This window comes from Cucurbita pepo, chromosome 10 (assembly GCF_057944985.1).
Source record: "Cucurbita pepo subsp. pepo isolate OVF chromosome 10, ASM5794498v1, whole genome shotgun sequence".
NCBI lineage: Eukaryota > Viridiplantae > Streptophyta > Magnoliopsida > Cucurbitales > Cucurbitaceae > Cucurbita > Cucurbita pepo.
In genome coordinates this window covers 19,111,749-19,128,591 of record NC_141807.1, presented here as the reverse complement: position 1 = coordinate 19,128,591, position 16,843 = coordinate 19,111,749, and the positions used below count along the sequence as shown (strand labels likewise).

The window sequence follows — 16,843 nt, the reverse complement described above, 5'->3', positions numbered from 1 at the left end:
CATAATTTTAAAAAGAAAAGGGAGTTATTATGTCTAAGAAGTCCTACAATCATAAATTAGAATTCTACCGTGAAAATTGACTCATCAAATTTTGCATTAAAATAATTTAAACTAGCTAAACCTAATTTTGCATTAAATAATTTAAGCTCGACTCAAAAAAAAAAAAAAAAAAAAAACTAGCTAAAAAATGCAACCTTGGAGCCTTTGGAGAGTGTATTCTCTGACTGACTTCGAACCATTCAAGTGGAATAAAAGGAAGGGAACTTCCTTTTGTAGTAGAGCCCGACTCCCCACTTTCTCAACTTAATCAACGTGGGACACTTCCTTTTTTTTCCCTTTTTTTTGAGTTATTACACGTGTCGACATTACGCCCCCGCCCATGTCCTTCTACCGTGTCAGACTCAGCATCCTTAGTTAAGGAAGGGATCGAATAAGGTAGGAACTAAACTTAATACCTACCCTAAATTTCCAAACCCGAATTCTTGCTCGACCTAAGCATAGATTGATGGGTCGAACCTTTAGAATTATAAACTATAAATAAAATAGGAAAAGAGCTCATAAACAAGAAAACAAAAAGAAATCCCATGATTTCGTTATTCCCAAAATGTTTCGAATAGATAACACCTTGCTTTTTTCAAGGTGACCTCCATTTGAATGGTCTCGTGTGTGCCCTAATATTCCCTATGTGTTCGTTAAATTAAAAGTTTAGTTTTTCGATAACATTCATCAGATTGATACAAACAGAATATCACTGTTCAAGTTGAAATGTTCGCTGAAAGAAGTGACGGGTTCATCTGTAAATGTATACGATCGAAACTGCAAATGCAAAATATTACAATCTAACCCTTAACATGAATCTGCACAAATATATCTTTTCACGGAAAGAAACCCTAACCCTGAAGTATATTTAAACAACTACGACTCAGTTTTGTACTTGAATCAATTAATAATATCGGGAAGCAGCTGTTCAGGTCAAAACGTCCATTGAGTGGCAATGATGTGACTGTTCGGGTTGAGATGTCCATTTAAAAAAGAGGAGTGTTCATTTCTAACAATTGAGATCGGTTCGTAGGGACACATTTTTGTCGTAAGATCACCTCCAATAATTAAATATTTGAAAAGTTTTAATTCCAATTAAATAAAATAAAAAAAAAAAATTAAAAACACGTGAGGAATTGTTAGTCAATCAATAAATTAGCCGTTTTTCATAATTTAGTTCATAAAGTTGGCAGTGGGAGTTAATACAATGTATCAACTTTTCCTTTATATAAATATTATTATAATAAGTGAAAAGTTTTGCATATTATTATTATTATTATTATTATTATCTAATTAATAATTATAATATAATTATTAATACTTTTTATAATTTTTGTGGATGGTGAATAATTCAATTTATTTTAAAATGTTAATTAAATTGTAAGAATTAAAAAATATAATTTAAATTTTATTTAACAAAAATAAAAAATTGCATTGTCTTCTAGAAATAAATAATAATTAAATGAACAAAATTGACAAAATAATTTTTCACATTTTATTAATTCATAAATTATTTATTTATTCATTTTTATATATTTAATTAAAATTTACCACTCAATTTTAATATATATTTTTAAAATGGAAGAATATATAATAAAAAAATAATTATAAAAATAAAATAAATTTATGTGTATATATATAAATATACCGTAACAAAAAAAATGTATATTTTAAAATTAACAACAAATTCGAATTTGTTCGATTCAACCGAATTCAGCTTTAAGGGAACCCATAAACCGAACCGATCTATATTCAATATATATATATATATATATATATATATATAATTATGACAATGTGAAAAACAATAAAAACTCATTTGGGGACAAGAATGTGATGACATTGAAGGAATTTCATTACAAATTTCTATTTTGGATTCAAAGCTTTCATCAAACTATACCCTAAAAAAAGAAGTCCTTTTCTTCCTTTCTTGTCTAATGAATAACCAAAACTATGTCATCCCCACGGTCGCGGCCGCCGCCGAAAATTCCGACCACCTCCCGGTTGTCGTCGTTATGGTTCCGCTACCAGCACAAGGCCATTTGAACCAGCTCCTCCACCTCTCTCGCCTCCTCTCGACCTTTCATATCCCCATCCACTTCGTTGGCACCGCCACCCACAACTGCCAAGCTCGGCTTCGTTGCGTTGATGGCGGTGACGACTATCATCGCCGTCGTCATCGTCACCCGATTCAATTCCATGACTTTGACATACCCCCATTCCCCTCTCCTCCTCCAAACCCTTTCGCCGTCCACAAATTTCCCTCCCACCTTATCCCCGCTTTCACCGCTGCCGCCGTCCACCTCCACCGTCCTCTCACCGTCTTTCTTCACTCCCTCTCGCCGAAAGCGAAACGAGTCATCGTCATCCACGACTCGCTTATGTCGTCGGTTGTTCAAGGTGTTCACACTATTCCCAACGTTGAATCCTATAGCTTTCATAGTGTTTCGGCCTTCGCCGTCGTGCTCCACCACTTGGAGCGTAAAGCGGTTGTCACCGGCCGTGACATGGCGGCGTTCTATGACGAGTTGTTACCGGAGAAGGTGAATGTTCCTCCGCTTGATGAGTGTTTTCCGGCGGAGTTCTTGGAATTCATTAGATCTCAATTTCATCAGCTACCAAAAATGGGAGGTGGGAAAATTTATAACGCTTGTAGAGTGATTGAAGGACAGTTCTTGGAAGTGATTGAAAGGGTTGAACATGAATTTCATCACTGGGCTTTGGGTCCTTTCAACCCTCTCAAAATCTCTCCATCTTTGAAGGTAACATGCATGTAAAAATATATATATATATACTTTAGGGTTTACAAGAACTCGGTTTACAAGAACTCGGTCCTTTCCACATTAGTTAGGGAGGAGAACGAAATACGGTTTATAAGGGTGTGGAGACCTCTCCCTAACAGACACGTTTTAAAGTCTTGAGGGGAAATCTGGAAAGAAAAGCCTAAAGAGGACAATATCTATTAGGGGTGGGATTGGGCCGTTACACGTAACTTTAAATATACGATAGGAATATATATTCAAATCATATGGATTGGAGGACAAGATTGAATAAGTATGACCTCTAATAGATATCATTCTTTTCGGGTTCTTCTTTTAAGGGCTTTTGTGATGTCCCACATTGGTTGGGGGAGAACAAATCACCATTTATAAAGGTGTGGAAACCTTCCCCTAGCAGACGCGTTTTAAAGCCTTGAGGGGAAGCTCGAAAGGGAAAGCCCAAAGAGGACAATATCTACTGGCGGTGAATCTGGGTCGGTACAGCTTTCACTCCAGAGATTGCAAAATCTAAATATTAAATATATTTAAAGTTGGTTCGACCAGGGGGTGGAGTCATCCACTCGATACTATTAGTAAAGTGGTCGGTTACCAAGAACCATAAGATTGTAAGGTTTAGAAACATAAATGTTTAGGAGATCAAATCACTTAATACAAACTTGAATAGAATTAATTAGTAGTAGCTGATAAATTGTGGACCAAGTTTTGTAGCTGTGGACCATGTTTCATGCCGATTGTCAATGGCTCTTAACCCGAGAAGAAAATTTAGGAAGCTAGTTAGTATTTTATCAGATATGTTTTTTTTTTTTTTAACAACAAACAAAATTGTTGCTTAAAATTTCTTCGCTCTAAAAGATTTCTCGGCTCAAGTTTGAGTTCCTTTCGTTCTGTATATTTGGATCGTGAGTCATATCCAACAATGTTTTTTTTTTTTTTTTTTGTTGATTAATTCAGAATGGCCAAGAGTCGTCATCCAAACATAAATGCTTGGCATGGCTAGATCGACAAGACCCGAGATCAGTGATCTACGTTTCATTCGGGACAACGACGGCCATGGAAGACGAACAAATCAAAGAAATAGCAAATGGGTTAGCAAGCAGCCACCAAAAGTTCATATGGGTCCTCCGGGATGCCGACAAAGCCGACATCTTTGAAGGTAACAACGTTAAAATATCCGAGCTCCCAGAAGGGTACGAAGATCTAATCGGGGACCGAGGGTTGGTAATAAGGGAATGGGTGCCGCAGTTGGAGATATTGAGCCACCGGGCGACGGGAGGGTTCATGACGCATTGCGGGTGGAATTCGTGCATGGAGAGCATAACCACGGGGGTTCCGGTGGCAGCATGGCCAATGCACTCGGACCAGCCGAGGAACACCGTGCTTATGACGGCGGTGCTGCGAGTGGGGGTGGTGGTGAAGGAGTGGGGGCAGAAGCAGGGCGAGGTGGTGGCGGCCGCGGTGGTGGAGGAGGTGGTGAGGAGGTTGATGGTGTCCGAGGAAGGGGCGGAGGTAAGGAGGAATTCAGAGAGGCTTGGGGAAGCTGTGCGACGATCGATGGAAGACGGCGGCGATTCTCGTCGAGAGTTGGAGGCTTTTGTTGCTCATATTACGAGGTAGATTCAATCGAAACCAAATGAATATTTGAGAAAAATGCTTTAATAATGTAATTTTCTCGTATTGTATTTTTGTGTAGATAAATGAGTCATCAATAAAACCTCTAGTCAATATCCCTTCTTGAATTTTATCTCTCCTGTTCTTTGTGTTCATCATGAACAAGTGTGTGCGTTGTTGTGCGATCCTAACAACTGGTATCAAAGCCAAGCGAAATTCACCATGATCTGTGAAGATGGAAAGCTCAAAGATTGCAATTGAGAAGTTCGATGGAACCGATTTTGGTTTCTGAAAGATGAAGATTGAAGATTATTTGTACCAGAAAGATCTTCACGAACCCCTGTTGGGTTGAAGCCGGATACTATGACCACGGAGCAGTGGAAGCTCAAGGATTGACAAGCCTTAGTTTGATTCGGTTGACGCTATCCAGAAATGTAGCGTTCAACATAATCAAGGAGAAGACAACGTCAGATCTATTGAAGGTGTTGTACAATATGTATGAAAAATCGTCGACTATGAATAAGGTGTATCTGAATGTGGATATGTTGCTGATCATGTAAACGAATTCTATATGATTGTAAATCAACTGAGTTCAGTGGAAATTAATTTTGAATATGAAATTAAAGCATTGATTTTGATGTCATCTTTATCTGAGTCGTGGGATACTGTTGTTGTCGTGATCAGCAGTTCCCGAGGATCTGAGAAGTTGAAATTCAATGAAGTCCGAGATTTAGTTCTCAGCGGAAGTATTCGCAAACGAGAAATCAAGGATTTATCTGGTGGTGCTCTCAGTGTTGACCAAAGGGGAAGAAATAAATCGAAGGGACCAAACAAAGGTCGATCAAAATCAAAAAAACGTGAAATTTTTCCAAACAGACCAGACATAACGTGTTGGAATTGTGGAGAAAAATGTCACTTTCTAACATATTGTACAAAGCCAAAGAGGAAGCAGAATCACAAATAAGAAGATGATAATGATTCTATAAATTTAGTAGAAGACATTAGGGATGCTCTAATGCTCAGTGTGGACAGTCCAATTGAATCCTGAATTTTGGATTCAGATGCATCTTTTCATCCGTCTCCAAATAAAGAGTTGTTATGAAATTTCAAGTCTAAAAATTTCGAGAATGCATATCTTGCTGACAACAACGCCTTGGAGATCGAAGGAAAGTGAGATGTCTGCATAAAAAAAACTCCGTAGGATATCAATGGACATTAAAGGATATCAGATATATTCCTGGTCTCAAGAAGAATCTAATCTCTGTTGGTCAATTAGATACCACAGATTCTGCAACAAAGTTTGGAAGAGTTCGTGGAAGATTGTGAAGGGTGCTATGGTGGTAGCACGTGGCACAAACTATGAAACCTTATACACCACTGCAGGGTGTATAAACACGGTTGTTGTTGTTGAGAGTGCTTCAAATTCAAGTTTATGACACAATAGACTTGGACATATGAGCGTTAAAGGAATAAAGATGCTGATTGCGAAAGGAGTTTTAGAATGTCTGAAATTTGTTGATATGGGTACTTGTGAGAACTGTGTTATGAGCAAATAGAAACGAGTTAGCTTCACAAATACTGCCAAAGAATTGAAGAAAGTTCAGTTGGAAATGGTCCATACACACGTTTAGGGACGATCTCCAGTTCCATCACTTGGTGGATCAAAGTTCTACGTCACTTTCATCAATTATTCATAAGTCAGAACATATTATTGACATCGATTCCCTGGGCTAGGATCGACTACTGTTGGGATCGGTCCGACAGGAAGGAAAGGTAATCGACTTATACTAATAACTAAATTCTCATAAAACTCAAATATCTTCCATTCATAAGTCATAACATATTATTAACATCGATTACAAACGTCAAATATTCTTAATTTTCATAACAATCTTGAAAGTAGAGTTGGATTGGGTTGGATTGGATTGTTAATGCAGTTTTCGGATTGTTTGGATTAACCTGACCGAAAAACTCAAATTCATTATTGGCTCATACGTGAACAAATTTTATATGTAACGATCCATGTTTAAAATTTGGTAAGGATTCAGAATCTGAATCCGACACTTGATGGCCCCAGCATTTTCCTGCATTCCCTACGACATAGTCATGTTACTTACTTCTCGTTTCTAATAGTAAAGACTATTCACACAGACTAACAGGAGTTCTTTCAACATGTTTTGTTCTCAATCGCATGCATTCTAAGAAAATTCTTAAGAGGTCACCCAACATAGAATTGTTCCAATCAAAACACATTTAACCATCGTTCATGGTTGCCTCCCCAGCCATCATAGCCTCTACTAGTCGTCGAAGAGTTTCTCGGCTCCATCATAAGCCAAAGGGTTTCAATGGTCGTTTGCCTTGTTAAAATTCCAAAATTCAAAGTTCAAATTCGCATTTTGGAAAAACATAAATGACTTAGTTTTTAATCATTTCCACCGTTAAGCTTGATTTTACTCGAGATTCTTCACTCTGAGCAGCTCTCGCATATTCGTAAATTTAACCCGTGTTGGGGTCTTGGTGAGAATACCAACACATTGCTCTCTAGTATCAACTTTGGTTCGTCTCTGATCAACTTCGTCTTCTTCATCCACTCTTCTCTTATGAGCGAGAACTTCATCATCAGACTTCATGTAGAAACTTCATCATCTCTTTTGACTCACAATGGATCGTTAAACTCCCACATTGGCTAATTAAGGGAAAGATCATAGGTAATATAAGTGAAGGACGGGTATATCTATTTCCATTGATATGAGGCATCTTGGGGAAACCAAAAACAAAACCGTGAAAGCTTATGCTCAAAGTGAACAATATCATATTAATGTGGAGGGTCGTTGTTCCTAACATTCGCAACCATGCCCTAATCTTAACGTGTTGTGGTAACGTCTCAGCCTATGATGTCGGTCATTCATTGCGTAAACAAAGCAAGCTACTTGAGTCTAAGTACAAAAGGTTGAGTAACCTACATATACCCAAAGGGTAAGGAGTCAGACTAGGGAACTGTTCGAAACTCCGTGGCCTTCCCAGAGGCTCAGATAGTCATAGAGATTAGGCTCGAACTTCCGAGAAGCTAAAGAAAAGACTTAGGTAATCTACATGATAAAGATGCAACAAGAGCCTATAATTAAGTTACTTACTAAGTATTTTTATACTCACTACATTCTTTGTTTTTAGGTGACGGCTAACCACTAGCCAATGGAGAAAGTGCTTAGGAGATGCACAATTATAAAGGGAGTCATCCCGAGGTATGGGTCTTATTTGTGTATTATGGATCTTTTATGTTGTGTTTGAAATTTTATCCCAAACACATTCTTCGTTAGTAATAAATTCGAAGATCACTGAAGATCACTGATTCATGATCGGATTTCCATTTGTTTTTAATCCTGATATTAGTTCATTAGTAATAAATTAGTTTTTTTATATGGATTTCTGTGTTCCTGTCTCCGCCATCTATTTCATTTCTCATCCCATCCCACCAAATTTCTTGGATTATCTATAATTTTTCAACCATTTTATCGAAAATAAAACCCCAATTTTCATTATCCAACATAATCTTTATTTAAAAGTTGGAAAAAAAATTATTAAATCAATATATTTCATAAGCTATCTCCATATTTTTAAATTTTAAATTTTAACATTATAATAAAATCTTTAATAATTAAAAATTAAAATTAAAATTAAAAAAAAAATCTATAAAAATATTATAATTAGTTTTTTTAACTATTTTTATTTTTCTTTTAATACATGTTGAAAATATTTATTTCAGATAGAGACAAGACAAAATATAATCTTATCCCGACCCTATTTATCAAATGGAGAAAAAATGTTCCCCATTCTCATCTAAACAGAAAATCCCCGGACAAGAACCCCACAGGACCTCGACTCATAAAATGTGCATCTCCAAAACATTTAATGCAAGACTCTATAACATCTCATTGCATAATTTAGGTAATCGATCAAATTTTGAGTGACCCTAAAATAGCTCTACAAAAAATGAACACAAGAACAGTATGAACAAGTGAGATGAAATTTTCCATAAATTTCTCAATAGTTGCATCAATGCCACGAGACGATCACGAGTCCTAAAAGTCAGTATGAACTTGAAGCAAATGCTACATGAATGGCAATGATATTTGAGGAGAGCATCACAAAATTTGGGAGAACTTTGATTGTGAATTGAGGTGAAAATTATGGAGGTTCATTTGGAATTTTGATAATGGCAATGAATCTATTTAGAAAAAAGAGAGAGAAGCAGAGGAGGAGGAGGAGGAGGAGGAGGAGGAGGAGGAGGAGGAGGGGGAGAGATTTTCTGGCTACCACTCCTTGTCTTGCAATCTCTTGAGGGTTTAAATACAAGGCTAACAAAAAGTAATCATTCCAATTTCGACTCAATTCCTTTCCTCAACATTTCAGGGACTGCACAGGTTCTTAAGATCCTCCTCTTTCGCATACCAACCCGGTATTATCTTCGACACGTGCGGATACAGATCTTTATATGAGTTTCTGATCGTCCCTTCTGCAACACCCGTGGCTACTGATATATCTGCGCTTAAATCACATCCACATATTTAATACATAATACACTCGATTAAATTGCACATCAAGACTAACAAAAATAATACTCTCGAGGTCTAGTTTAAAGATGTCCATGGCACAGGGCGGAAACGAGACAACCTTCTCATAACTACTAACATTAGAGTCTCAAAACTAACAAATTTATTTTTCTAATATAGCCAAAAAGTATATATATATATATATATAATATATATATAATATATTTATATTAAACAAAGCCGAATATAATCCTTATTTATCTGAGGGAGAAAAAAGCTCCCAATTCCCTCCCCATTCCCCACCTAAATGAGGAATCGTTCGGGGCAAGTCTCCGCAGGTAAAATGGACATCTCTAGTTGGAAAACCAAAAATTCCAGAAACAGTTAACGGAATCGCTAACAAACATGATTTTGCAGATAAGAATTAACGTGAATCATCTCAGATTATGATCATGGTTCTTAACTTAAATGATGAAGTGAAGCTTATTGGCAGCTAACATTACCTTTCAGAGGCTTCTTATCATCTGAAAGCTGAGTGATAATGTAAATAACTGCTGCTGCAATGGAAATAGGGCTCCTCCTGAAAAGAGGGAAGAAAATACTCTCAAGCAAAAAGTCAACCAGAATAAATTCCAGTCCTACGAAAAAATAGGGTTCCTCCTCAAAAGTGTCTGGGAAGAATGAATTACTGTATAAGATGAAGAAAAATACAGTTGACTTATAGCAGTTTTTTTGTTTTCTATCTTCGAAAAAACATCCTATTCTTTTAATTTGACAAAAGTGGGGGTGAAGAGGTTACGAGGATAGGCAAAGAAGCCATATGTAACAGCCCAAACCCATTGCTAACCAATACTGTCCGTTTTGGCCTATTCACGTGTCTATTAGGGAGAGGTTTCCACACCCTTATAAGGAATGTTTCGTTCCTCTCTCCAACCCATGTGGGATCTCAGATCATATTGATAGGGCAATCGGCTTATGGATAAGAAATTTTCAATTCTAAGTCGGAGAACAAAGAAATCAACCGGTGGATACCAATACTGCGGTGGGGCAGCATGGAAAGCAAGCACATATTGAACTGTAACATTCAACCATATGCCCGTAGTCGAGGATATGGTGAGCTACTACTGACAGACCAGAAGAGGGATGCTTTCAGGATGGATTTTGTCGAACACAAACGCTTACAGATTACGTCACAACAACCAGAGGAAACGAATTTTACCTAATATCAAACTCTTCAGATTTCTGTACAGCTTCTTGGGCAGCTTTAACAGCTTGATTATTCATCCCAAGATTAGAACAAAAACGCCTCTATATTCATTCGGAAAAAAAATTGACGTCAGAAAAAAACGACATATTGTCCATGATCAAAGTTCAAAAAATCAACACGACTTCTTTCACCAAAAAACTCACCATGAAGTCTCCGGCGTGTATCGTTCCCATCTCTACAGACTGACCTGTCTCCAACCCCAACTGTTTCACAATGTATTCTTTTGCTCGGCCAATCTCCTTCTTTGTTGCCCCATTGGCAACAGAGCAAATTTCTACTCGAAATCAGCATGATTAGGTAAGAATAGAAATTAAACTACAAATGTTCCAGATATCAAATGATATATAAGAAAATACCCTTGACCGTGCGGGGCTTATCTTCTTGCCGACAAGCAATGTATAAGCAAGCAGCCAATAAAGCATCTTGATTTCTTCCTCTACTAGATTTTTGATCTTCTACTCTTTTATATATTTCATTGGCCCGATCCTATATATATAATTAATAAATTTGAAACTCATTGAACATAAACATTTACCAATTATCAAAGGTCACTTTCTAGAGAAATGAACGACACTCGAAAGCAAAATCTAAAACCAAGCCGATCTTCAAATCATATACTACAGGCATATATTGAATAACCTCTTTTAATAGGAAACAAATATTTTTAATGAAAAACTCTTCATTCACGGACCGAACACAGGTATATACAGCTGGGCAATACCCACAAAAAAAATGTTTGAAACAATAAAGAGCCAAGAAAAAGTGGCAAAAGCCTCTACAAATACGTCTTTAGCAACGATACCAAGTACAATTGCAACAGATAACAATTACAAAATATCTTTGTCATAGACACCCAAGAAGATATAATGTTTACACAAAATGTACGACAGACGATTCTTTATCACAGCTATAGTGTGTTCTTAAAGAATTCTTCAAAGTTATAAATGAATTCACTCCCACCCACTATCCAACTTCCTTATTCTGTTTCCTCATTATTCTCTTGTTAATGCTCCACAAATTCCTCTCCCATTTGCTGTTTTCAACCCCCTCAACAGCATGTTAGACCCTTTAATATGCATTTTGTTACTACAGAAATGAAGCTCAAAACAAAATTCTAGTCATGACACTAAACGAATAAACCACTGTCCTAAGTGATTCAACCATTGAGTCTAGGCAAGCATGTTCTTGGTTAGAAATAGGGAGGGGGCTTTAGAAATTATACAATTCCCTGTTTCTCTGCAAAACTTGGTTACTTTCTATTCTATGCTTCTATCTCACAATTCATAAGGACTTGAATCTTATTTTCAGGGCTTGCACTTCTTTCTTTGATAATATGTGTAATTACTCTTTTCTTCAAATTTATGCCAATAGGAAAGCGTTTTTGTAGCCCCTTAGCTAAGTGGGGAAACCTCATCTCCCACCCGTTGTAACCTCCTTTTTTATAAGGAGAGTCTTGTTTCTTATCTATATATGTGTGCACGGTACGTATCCAACAATTCCAAATTGACCCATGCATTGTGCATCACTTCCCGAATAAACGTTTAACAAGAACTATGAAACATACATTATTCCAACCTTGAGAATATACTGCATGATCATTCTATACTGACAAACCTGAACGCTTTGAGAAACTACAAGAAATAGAAACTTGTGGTATTATGTCATAATGAATGGAAAACTGCATATACCTTTATGGTTGCAACAAGGCCCAACCTGAAACACAATAAAGCTACATTAGTTACATATGGTCTTTCTAAATGTGGCTCTTTTTAAAAAATAGTCTCAAAAGTAACCGCAGCAAAATCATAGTAGCCATGGGACTCAACAAAATCTTCCAAAGATATGCAAACTCATAACTTCATTAAACATTATAAATCAATCTCAAATCACCATAACTCAAAGTTGGGACGCTTAGAACAAGCAGCCGAATGCAAATTTTAATCAGTATAAGAACACCATAAACTGAACAAAAATACGAAAAGGAAAAAAAAAACACTAGATGGAAGGAGTAAACATTAAGTTTATTCACTATTTAAAACCCAATTAGAGAAGTGGCTCCACCCAAAATGAATACAAAAAAGACATTGAAACTCCAAAGCTACAAGCTATATCGACCTAATTGAGCTGACTTAAGATATTCTCCGTTTACAAAGTTGCTTGCCAGGAAATTGAAGAAAGAAAGCAAAAGCTACAAGAAAGTTCAACTCCAGAGCTTTGGCTCATAAGCAAGTTTTCCAGACGTGAAGAACCATTTTACAAAATTCAGCTCAGTCACATAGCGGCGCATCTATACAGTAAAGGGATAAGTTTCAATTCAATATTCTCCCCCCAAAAGAAATACCCAGATCGAGTTTTCATTTATAGGACTTCTTAGCTCAACATATAAGTTCCTAACTTCTGATAAGTGAATCCGTAAACAAGGTAAGATCACTTGTCCTCGACTTATTTTTCCAAGAAAGAAAGAAACGCTTCCCTAAATAACAGAAAGTTCGCCAACTAGTTCCTGCTGCATAACCCGAATCCTAAACAATCTGTTCCCAAAATTTGTATCCATCACTAAAATTTCTCCCACGAACATAAAAAGCCTCAAACTAGTCAGATTTCCCAATTCCCACCCCGCCATAATCCCAATTCGATCTGTTTAACGGCACAAGGCTAAGGAAACGAAATCAAGATCCAGAGAAATCCAACAAATTCCACTCTTCCTCAGCATCCAAACCACCACTAAAGCATCCAACCCCCTTACCTATCAGACATAGTAGCAATGGTCTTGAAAGCAAGAATCAGCCCTCGATCTGGATTAGACCCACGATTCTGCCACCGACCCAAAGACGACGACAAAAACTCCCCAGACGTACCATTAGGCTTGGCAATCACGGTCGAGAGGCCACCATCAGCCAAAAGCGGATTCGTCGGTCCACCAACACGAACCGGGTCGTTATCCCCAGACTCATTGGCAAAAGTCCTCCACTCGGAGGTCTCATCAATGGAGTGCGACTCAAGCACAAGGCCGCACTCGGAACACACAGTATCTCCGGCGGAATGGTCGAAAACAACCTCCGTCTGACGCTTACAGTCAGAGCAGAACGCATCGGACATTGTTCAAAACCTCCTCCTCCTCCTCCTCCTGTTCTAACCCTAGAAAAGCTTCACCAATCGGAATTCGGGAACCGAAGTGAGACGAATCTTCGTTCCAGCAGAACTTGGGACTAGAATCCTTCAGATTCTTCCTCCGGAGAGGCGTCGGCAATGGATTTCGACGATGGAGGAGAATTGAAAAGGAGAATTGGAAGGGAAGATGAAGAAGAGGGTATTTATAGAGAGGGATTTTGGCGTTTGGTTTTGGTGATTTTGGGGAATTAGGAAAGTCATGGAAGTTTCGTGGATGAGAGAGCTTAATTGGGTGAATAGGAATAGGGTTTGCCTTTCTTCTTAGTTGGTTTTCGCCGACTTTTTATTATTTAAAATATTATCTATATAATAAATTTAATTTTACTCTTAAATTTTAAAATATACATCTTTAAAATAATTTTTATTTATTTTTAACCTAATTTTTCATACATCTCATACACGAAAATATTTAATCTCTCCTTATAAATCCGTTAATTGAGATGTTTGAAATTTTATATGATCATATATGACTCGATCTTAATCTTGAGTGAGTTATAAACTACTTTTTTTGTAATTGATTTAATATAAGGTTTTAATATTTAAGCGTCATTAATTTTTCTAATTATGAAACTTTTTATCAATAAATAAAAGATAATTACTAAAATAGAACCTACAATAAACCACAATAATATTTTTAAATTTTAAATAGTAAAGAGTTAAAAAACATGACACAATAGTTTTGAAGTGATTCCGTCCCAATAAAAAACTTTCTTGACTCTTTCCACAGATCAGAGCCTAATCGCTACACCGCTCTTTTTACGAGTTCAAGATCAAACTCAATTCTTACCATGGGGTTGAATCAAACCGGTACAAGTATTTGAATTTGGTATGAACACACCCCAACTCTCAGTAGATTTACAATTGGGAGCACTCACAACTATTTACTCATGATACAATAAAAATCCCTAGTAAGAATAAGACGAGGAGAAATAAAATTGGAAGCTTAGAAAGAGCAACAAACAATGAAGGGTTTGAACAATTGAGAATCCAAGAATCATAGAAGTTGTGCGTACAAAAAATATGAAAGAGAGGATGAGTTTAAATAGAGAAAAAAAAAGTAGTCGTTACCATATGTTAGTAACATATACTAACTTACCGTCTACTAAATTCAAATTACGAAATTACCCTAAGCATGTGTCACGGTCTCCTAGTTGCGATACCACCGTCAGTCGTACAGAGAAGCCTTGCCTTTACCTGAAAAATGAAAGTAGCACATGGTTTGAGTATTTTTAGTAAAATGTACTATAGAGAACTAGTTGTTAAATTTTTTTATTCCAGCTTGTAACAGTCCAAGTCTACTGCTAATAGATATTGTCCGCTTTGGCGTTACGTATCACTGTCAGCCTCACAGTTTTAAAACGCGTCTAATAGGGAGAGGTTTCCACACCCTTATTAGAATGTTTCATTTCTATTTCCAATCAATGTAAGATCTCACAATCCACCCTCCTTGGAGGCTCAACGTCCTAGCTGGTACACCACTCGGTGTCTAGCTCTAATACCATTTGTAACAATTTAAGCCCACCACTAGCAGATATTGTATAGCCATCAGTCTCACAATTTTAGAATACGTCTAGTAGGGAGAGACTTTTACACACTTTTATAAAAAAATGCTTCGCTTTCCTCTCCAACCAATGTGGAATCTCACAATCCACCTCGTTTGGACCAACGTCCCCATTGACACACCACTTGGTATCTAGCTTTGATATCATTTATAACAGCCAAACCTCACCACTAGCAGATGTTGTCCACTTTGGCTCATTATGTATCGTTGTCAGCCTCATAGTTTTAAAACGTATCTAACTAGAAAAAGGTTTCAACACTCTTATAAAAAATGCTTTGTTATCCTCTCCAACCGATGTGGTTTCTCACAATCTACTCCCTTTGGGGGCCAGCGTCCTCGTTGGTACATCGTCCGGTGTCTGGCTCGATACCATTTGTAACAGTCCAAGCCCACTGCTAGCAAGTATTCTCCACTTTGGCCCGATAATATTGCCGCCAGTCTCATGGTTTTAAAACGCGTCTACCAGGGAGAGGGAAAGTTTCTTTACAATTCTATGTAGTTTAGATTACCAGTATTAAAAGAATATTCGAGGGTATTTTTTAAAAAATATCGAGTATTCTCCACTTTCCCTCGTCGATATCGTTACCGAGTTTAAAAAATACCCTCGAATCTATAGTGCAGTAAAAAGAGCATTTGTGTCTTCTTTTAGTCAATGACTAAGTTTCTTTACAATTCTATGTAGTTTAGATTACATGTTTAGAATCATTCAAGCTTGACATAATCAATCTTGTTTGTGAAATGATTCGAATCTCAAACAAATGTTCTTATTTGGAGATATTCGATCAACGTAATCCAAATATTACTTCATTTGTAGTGATTCCTTATCCTTAAACATCATTGCGTTCATCGATGTCTCGTTTCGTATAAGTCGATAGCTTATACCCAAATATAAAAATAAAAATAAATAGTTTATAAAAAAAAGTTTGAGTAGTGGCAAAAGAGTAAATAATTGAAAGCCTAAGGATTTTTCTTATCCTTTTTTGGAACACCTAAACATTTGGTAAGGCCCAAATTTTGTGGGGATGTTTGGTTTCTTGCACCTAACAACCTTTTTTATTCTTTCTAATTTATGCTTTTTAAAATTAAGAGTTTAATTTTATTTTTCATTTATTTATTTATTATTATTATTATTTTTTTTTTATTTTTTTTTTACTTTTTAGAATATTATAATAAATTATTAAAAAGATTCGAATAAAAATATTATTAGACAAGTAGAGATGTCCATTTTGTTGGATGATGAAAGTCCCACATCGGCTAATTTAGAGAATGATCATGAATTTAAAATCAATTAATACTCCCTCCATTGGTATGAAGCCTTTTGGGGAAGCCCAAAGCTGACTTTATGAAGTGGACAATATCATACCATTGTCGAGAGTCGTGTTCATCTAACATGCTATTAGAGTCATGCCCTAAACTTAGTCGTGCTAATAGATCGATAAATCCTCAAATACCGAAAAATGACCAAGATTCCAAAAGAGTCGAGCCTCGATTAAGGGGATGCGTACTTTGTTCGAGGGGAGGTTATTAGATGATGAAAGTCCCACATTGGAATGATCATTGGGAAAGCCCAAAACAAACTCATTGAGACATTTTTTAGATGTTAAGTCATATGGTGTGTTTGCATGATGATTTGTCATTGATGGTGATACGTAACAGGCCAAAGTAGACAATATCTGTTAGTGGTGGGTTTGAGATCAGAAGCAGACACCAGACCGTATACTAGCGAGAGCATTGAGTCTCGAAGGAGGTGAATTGTGAGATTTTATATTGGTTGGAGAAGGAAACGAAACCTTCTTTATAATGATGTAGAAACCTCTCCCTAGTAGACGTGTTTTAAAATTACGTGACTGACGACGATACGTAACGG

At 36.7% G+C, this 16,843-nt stretch overlaps 2 protein-coding genes across 3 annotated transcripts; one reads left to right on the top strand and one right to left on the bottom strand.

The window, feature by feature from the left end:
• The first annotated feature begins 1,847 nt into the window (after positions 1–1,847).
• LOC111804547 (zeatin O-glucosyltransferase-like) lies at positions 1,848–5,297 on the top strand. 2 transcript variants are annotated; one of them, XM_087127862.1, is made up of 3 exons: positions 1,848–2,801; positions 3,771–4,429; positions 4,510–5,297. In XM_087127862.1, exons 1-3 carry the CDS (start codon positions 1,977–1,979, stop codon positions 4,511–4,513), a joined length of 1,488 nt encoding a protein of 495 aa, XP_086983988.1. In that variant the 5' UTR covers positions 1,848–1,976; the 3' UTR covers positions 4,514–5,297. The 2 variants fall into 2 exon arrangements, with proteins under 2 accessions (XP_086983988.1, XP_023545161.2); XM_023689393.2 differs by having other exon boundaries at positions 3,771–5,297.
• A 3,138-nt stretch (positions 5,298–8,435) lies between these two features.
• Positions 8,436–13,634, bottom strand: LOC111804086 (transcription initiation factor IIB-2). Its single transcript, XM_023688770.2, has 7 exons — positions 12,991–13,634; positions 11,933–11,957; positions 10,601–10,730; positions 10,388–10,518; positions 10,197–10,285; positions 9,481–9,557; positions 8,436–8,967 (listed from the first exon to the last, which is right to left on the bottom strand). Exons 1-7 carry the CDS (start codon positions 13,341–13,343, stop codon positions 8,834–8,836), a joined length of 939 nt encoding a protein of 312 aa, XP_023544538.1. The 5' UTR covers positions 13,344–13,634; the 3' UTR covers positions 8,436–8,833.
• Between the last annotated feature and the right edge of the window lie 3,209 nt (positions 13,635–16,843).

Coding starts and splice junctions, on each gene's coding strand:
- LOC111804086 (XM_023688770.2), bottom strand. CDS start 13,343: ATGTCCGATGCGTTCTGCTCTGACTGTAAGCGTCAGACGGAGGTTGTT. Junction 10,731..11,932: donor GCCTTGTTGCAACCATAAAG/GTATATGCAGTT, acceptor TTATATATATAG/GATCGGGCCAATGAAATATA. Junction 10,286..10,387: donor TACACGCCGGAGACTTCATG/GTGAGTTTTTTG, acceptor GAATGAATATAG/AGGCGTTTTTGTTCTAATCT.
- LOC111804547 (XM_087127862.1), top strand. CDS start 1,977: ATGAATAACCAAAACTATGTCATCCCCACGGTCGCGGCCGCCGCCGAA. Junction 2,802..3,770: donor AAATCTCTCCATCTTTGAAG/GTAACATGCATG, acceptor TGATTAATTCAG/AATGGCCAAGAGTCGTCATC.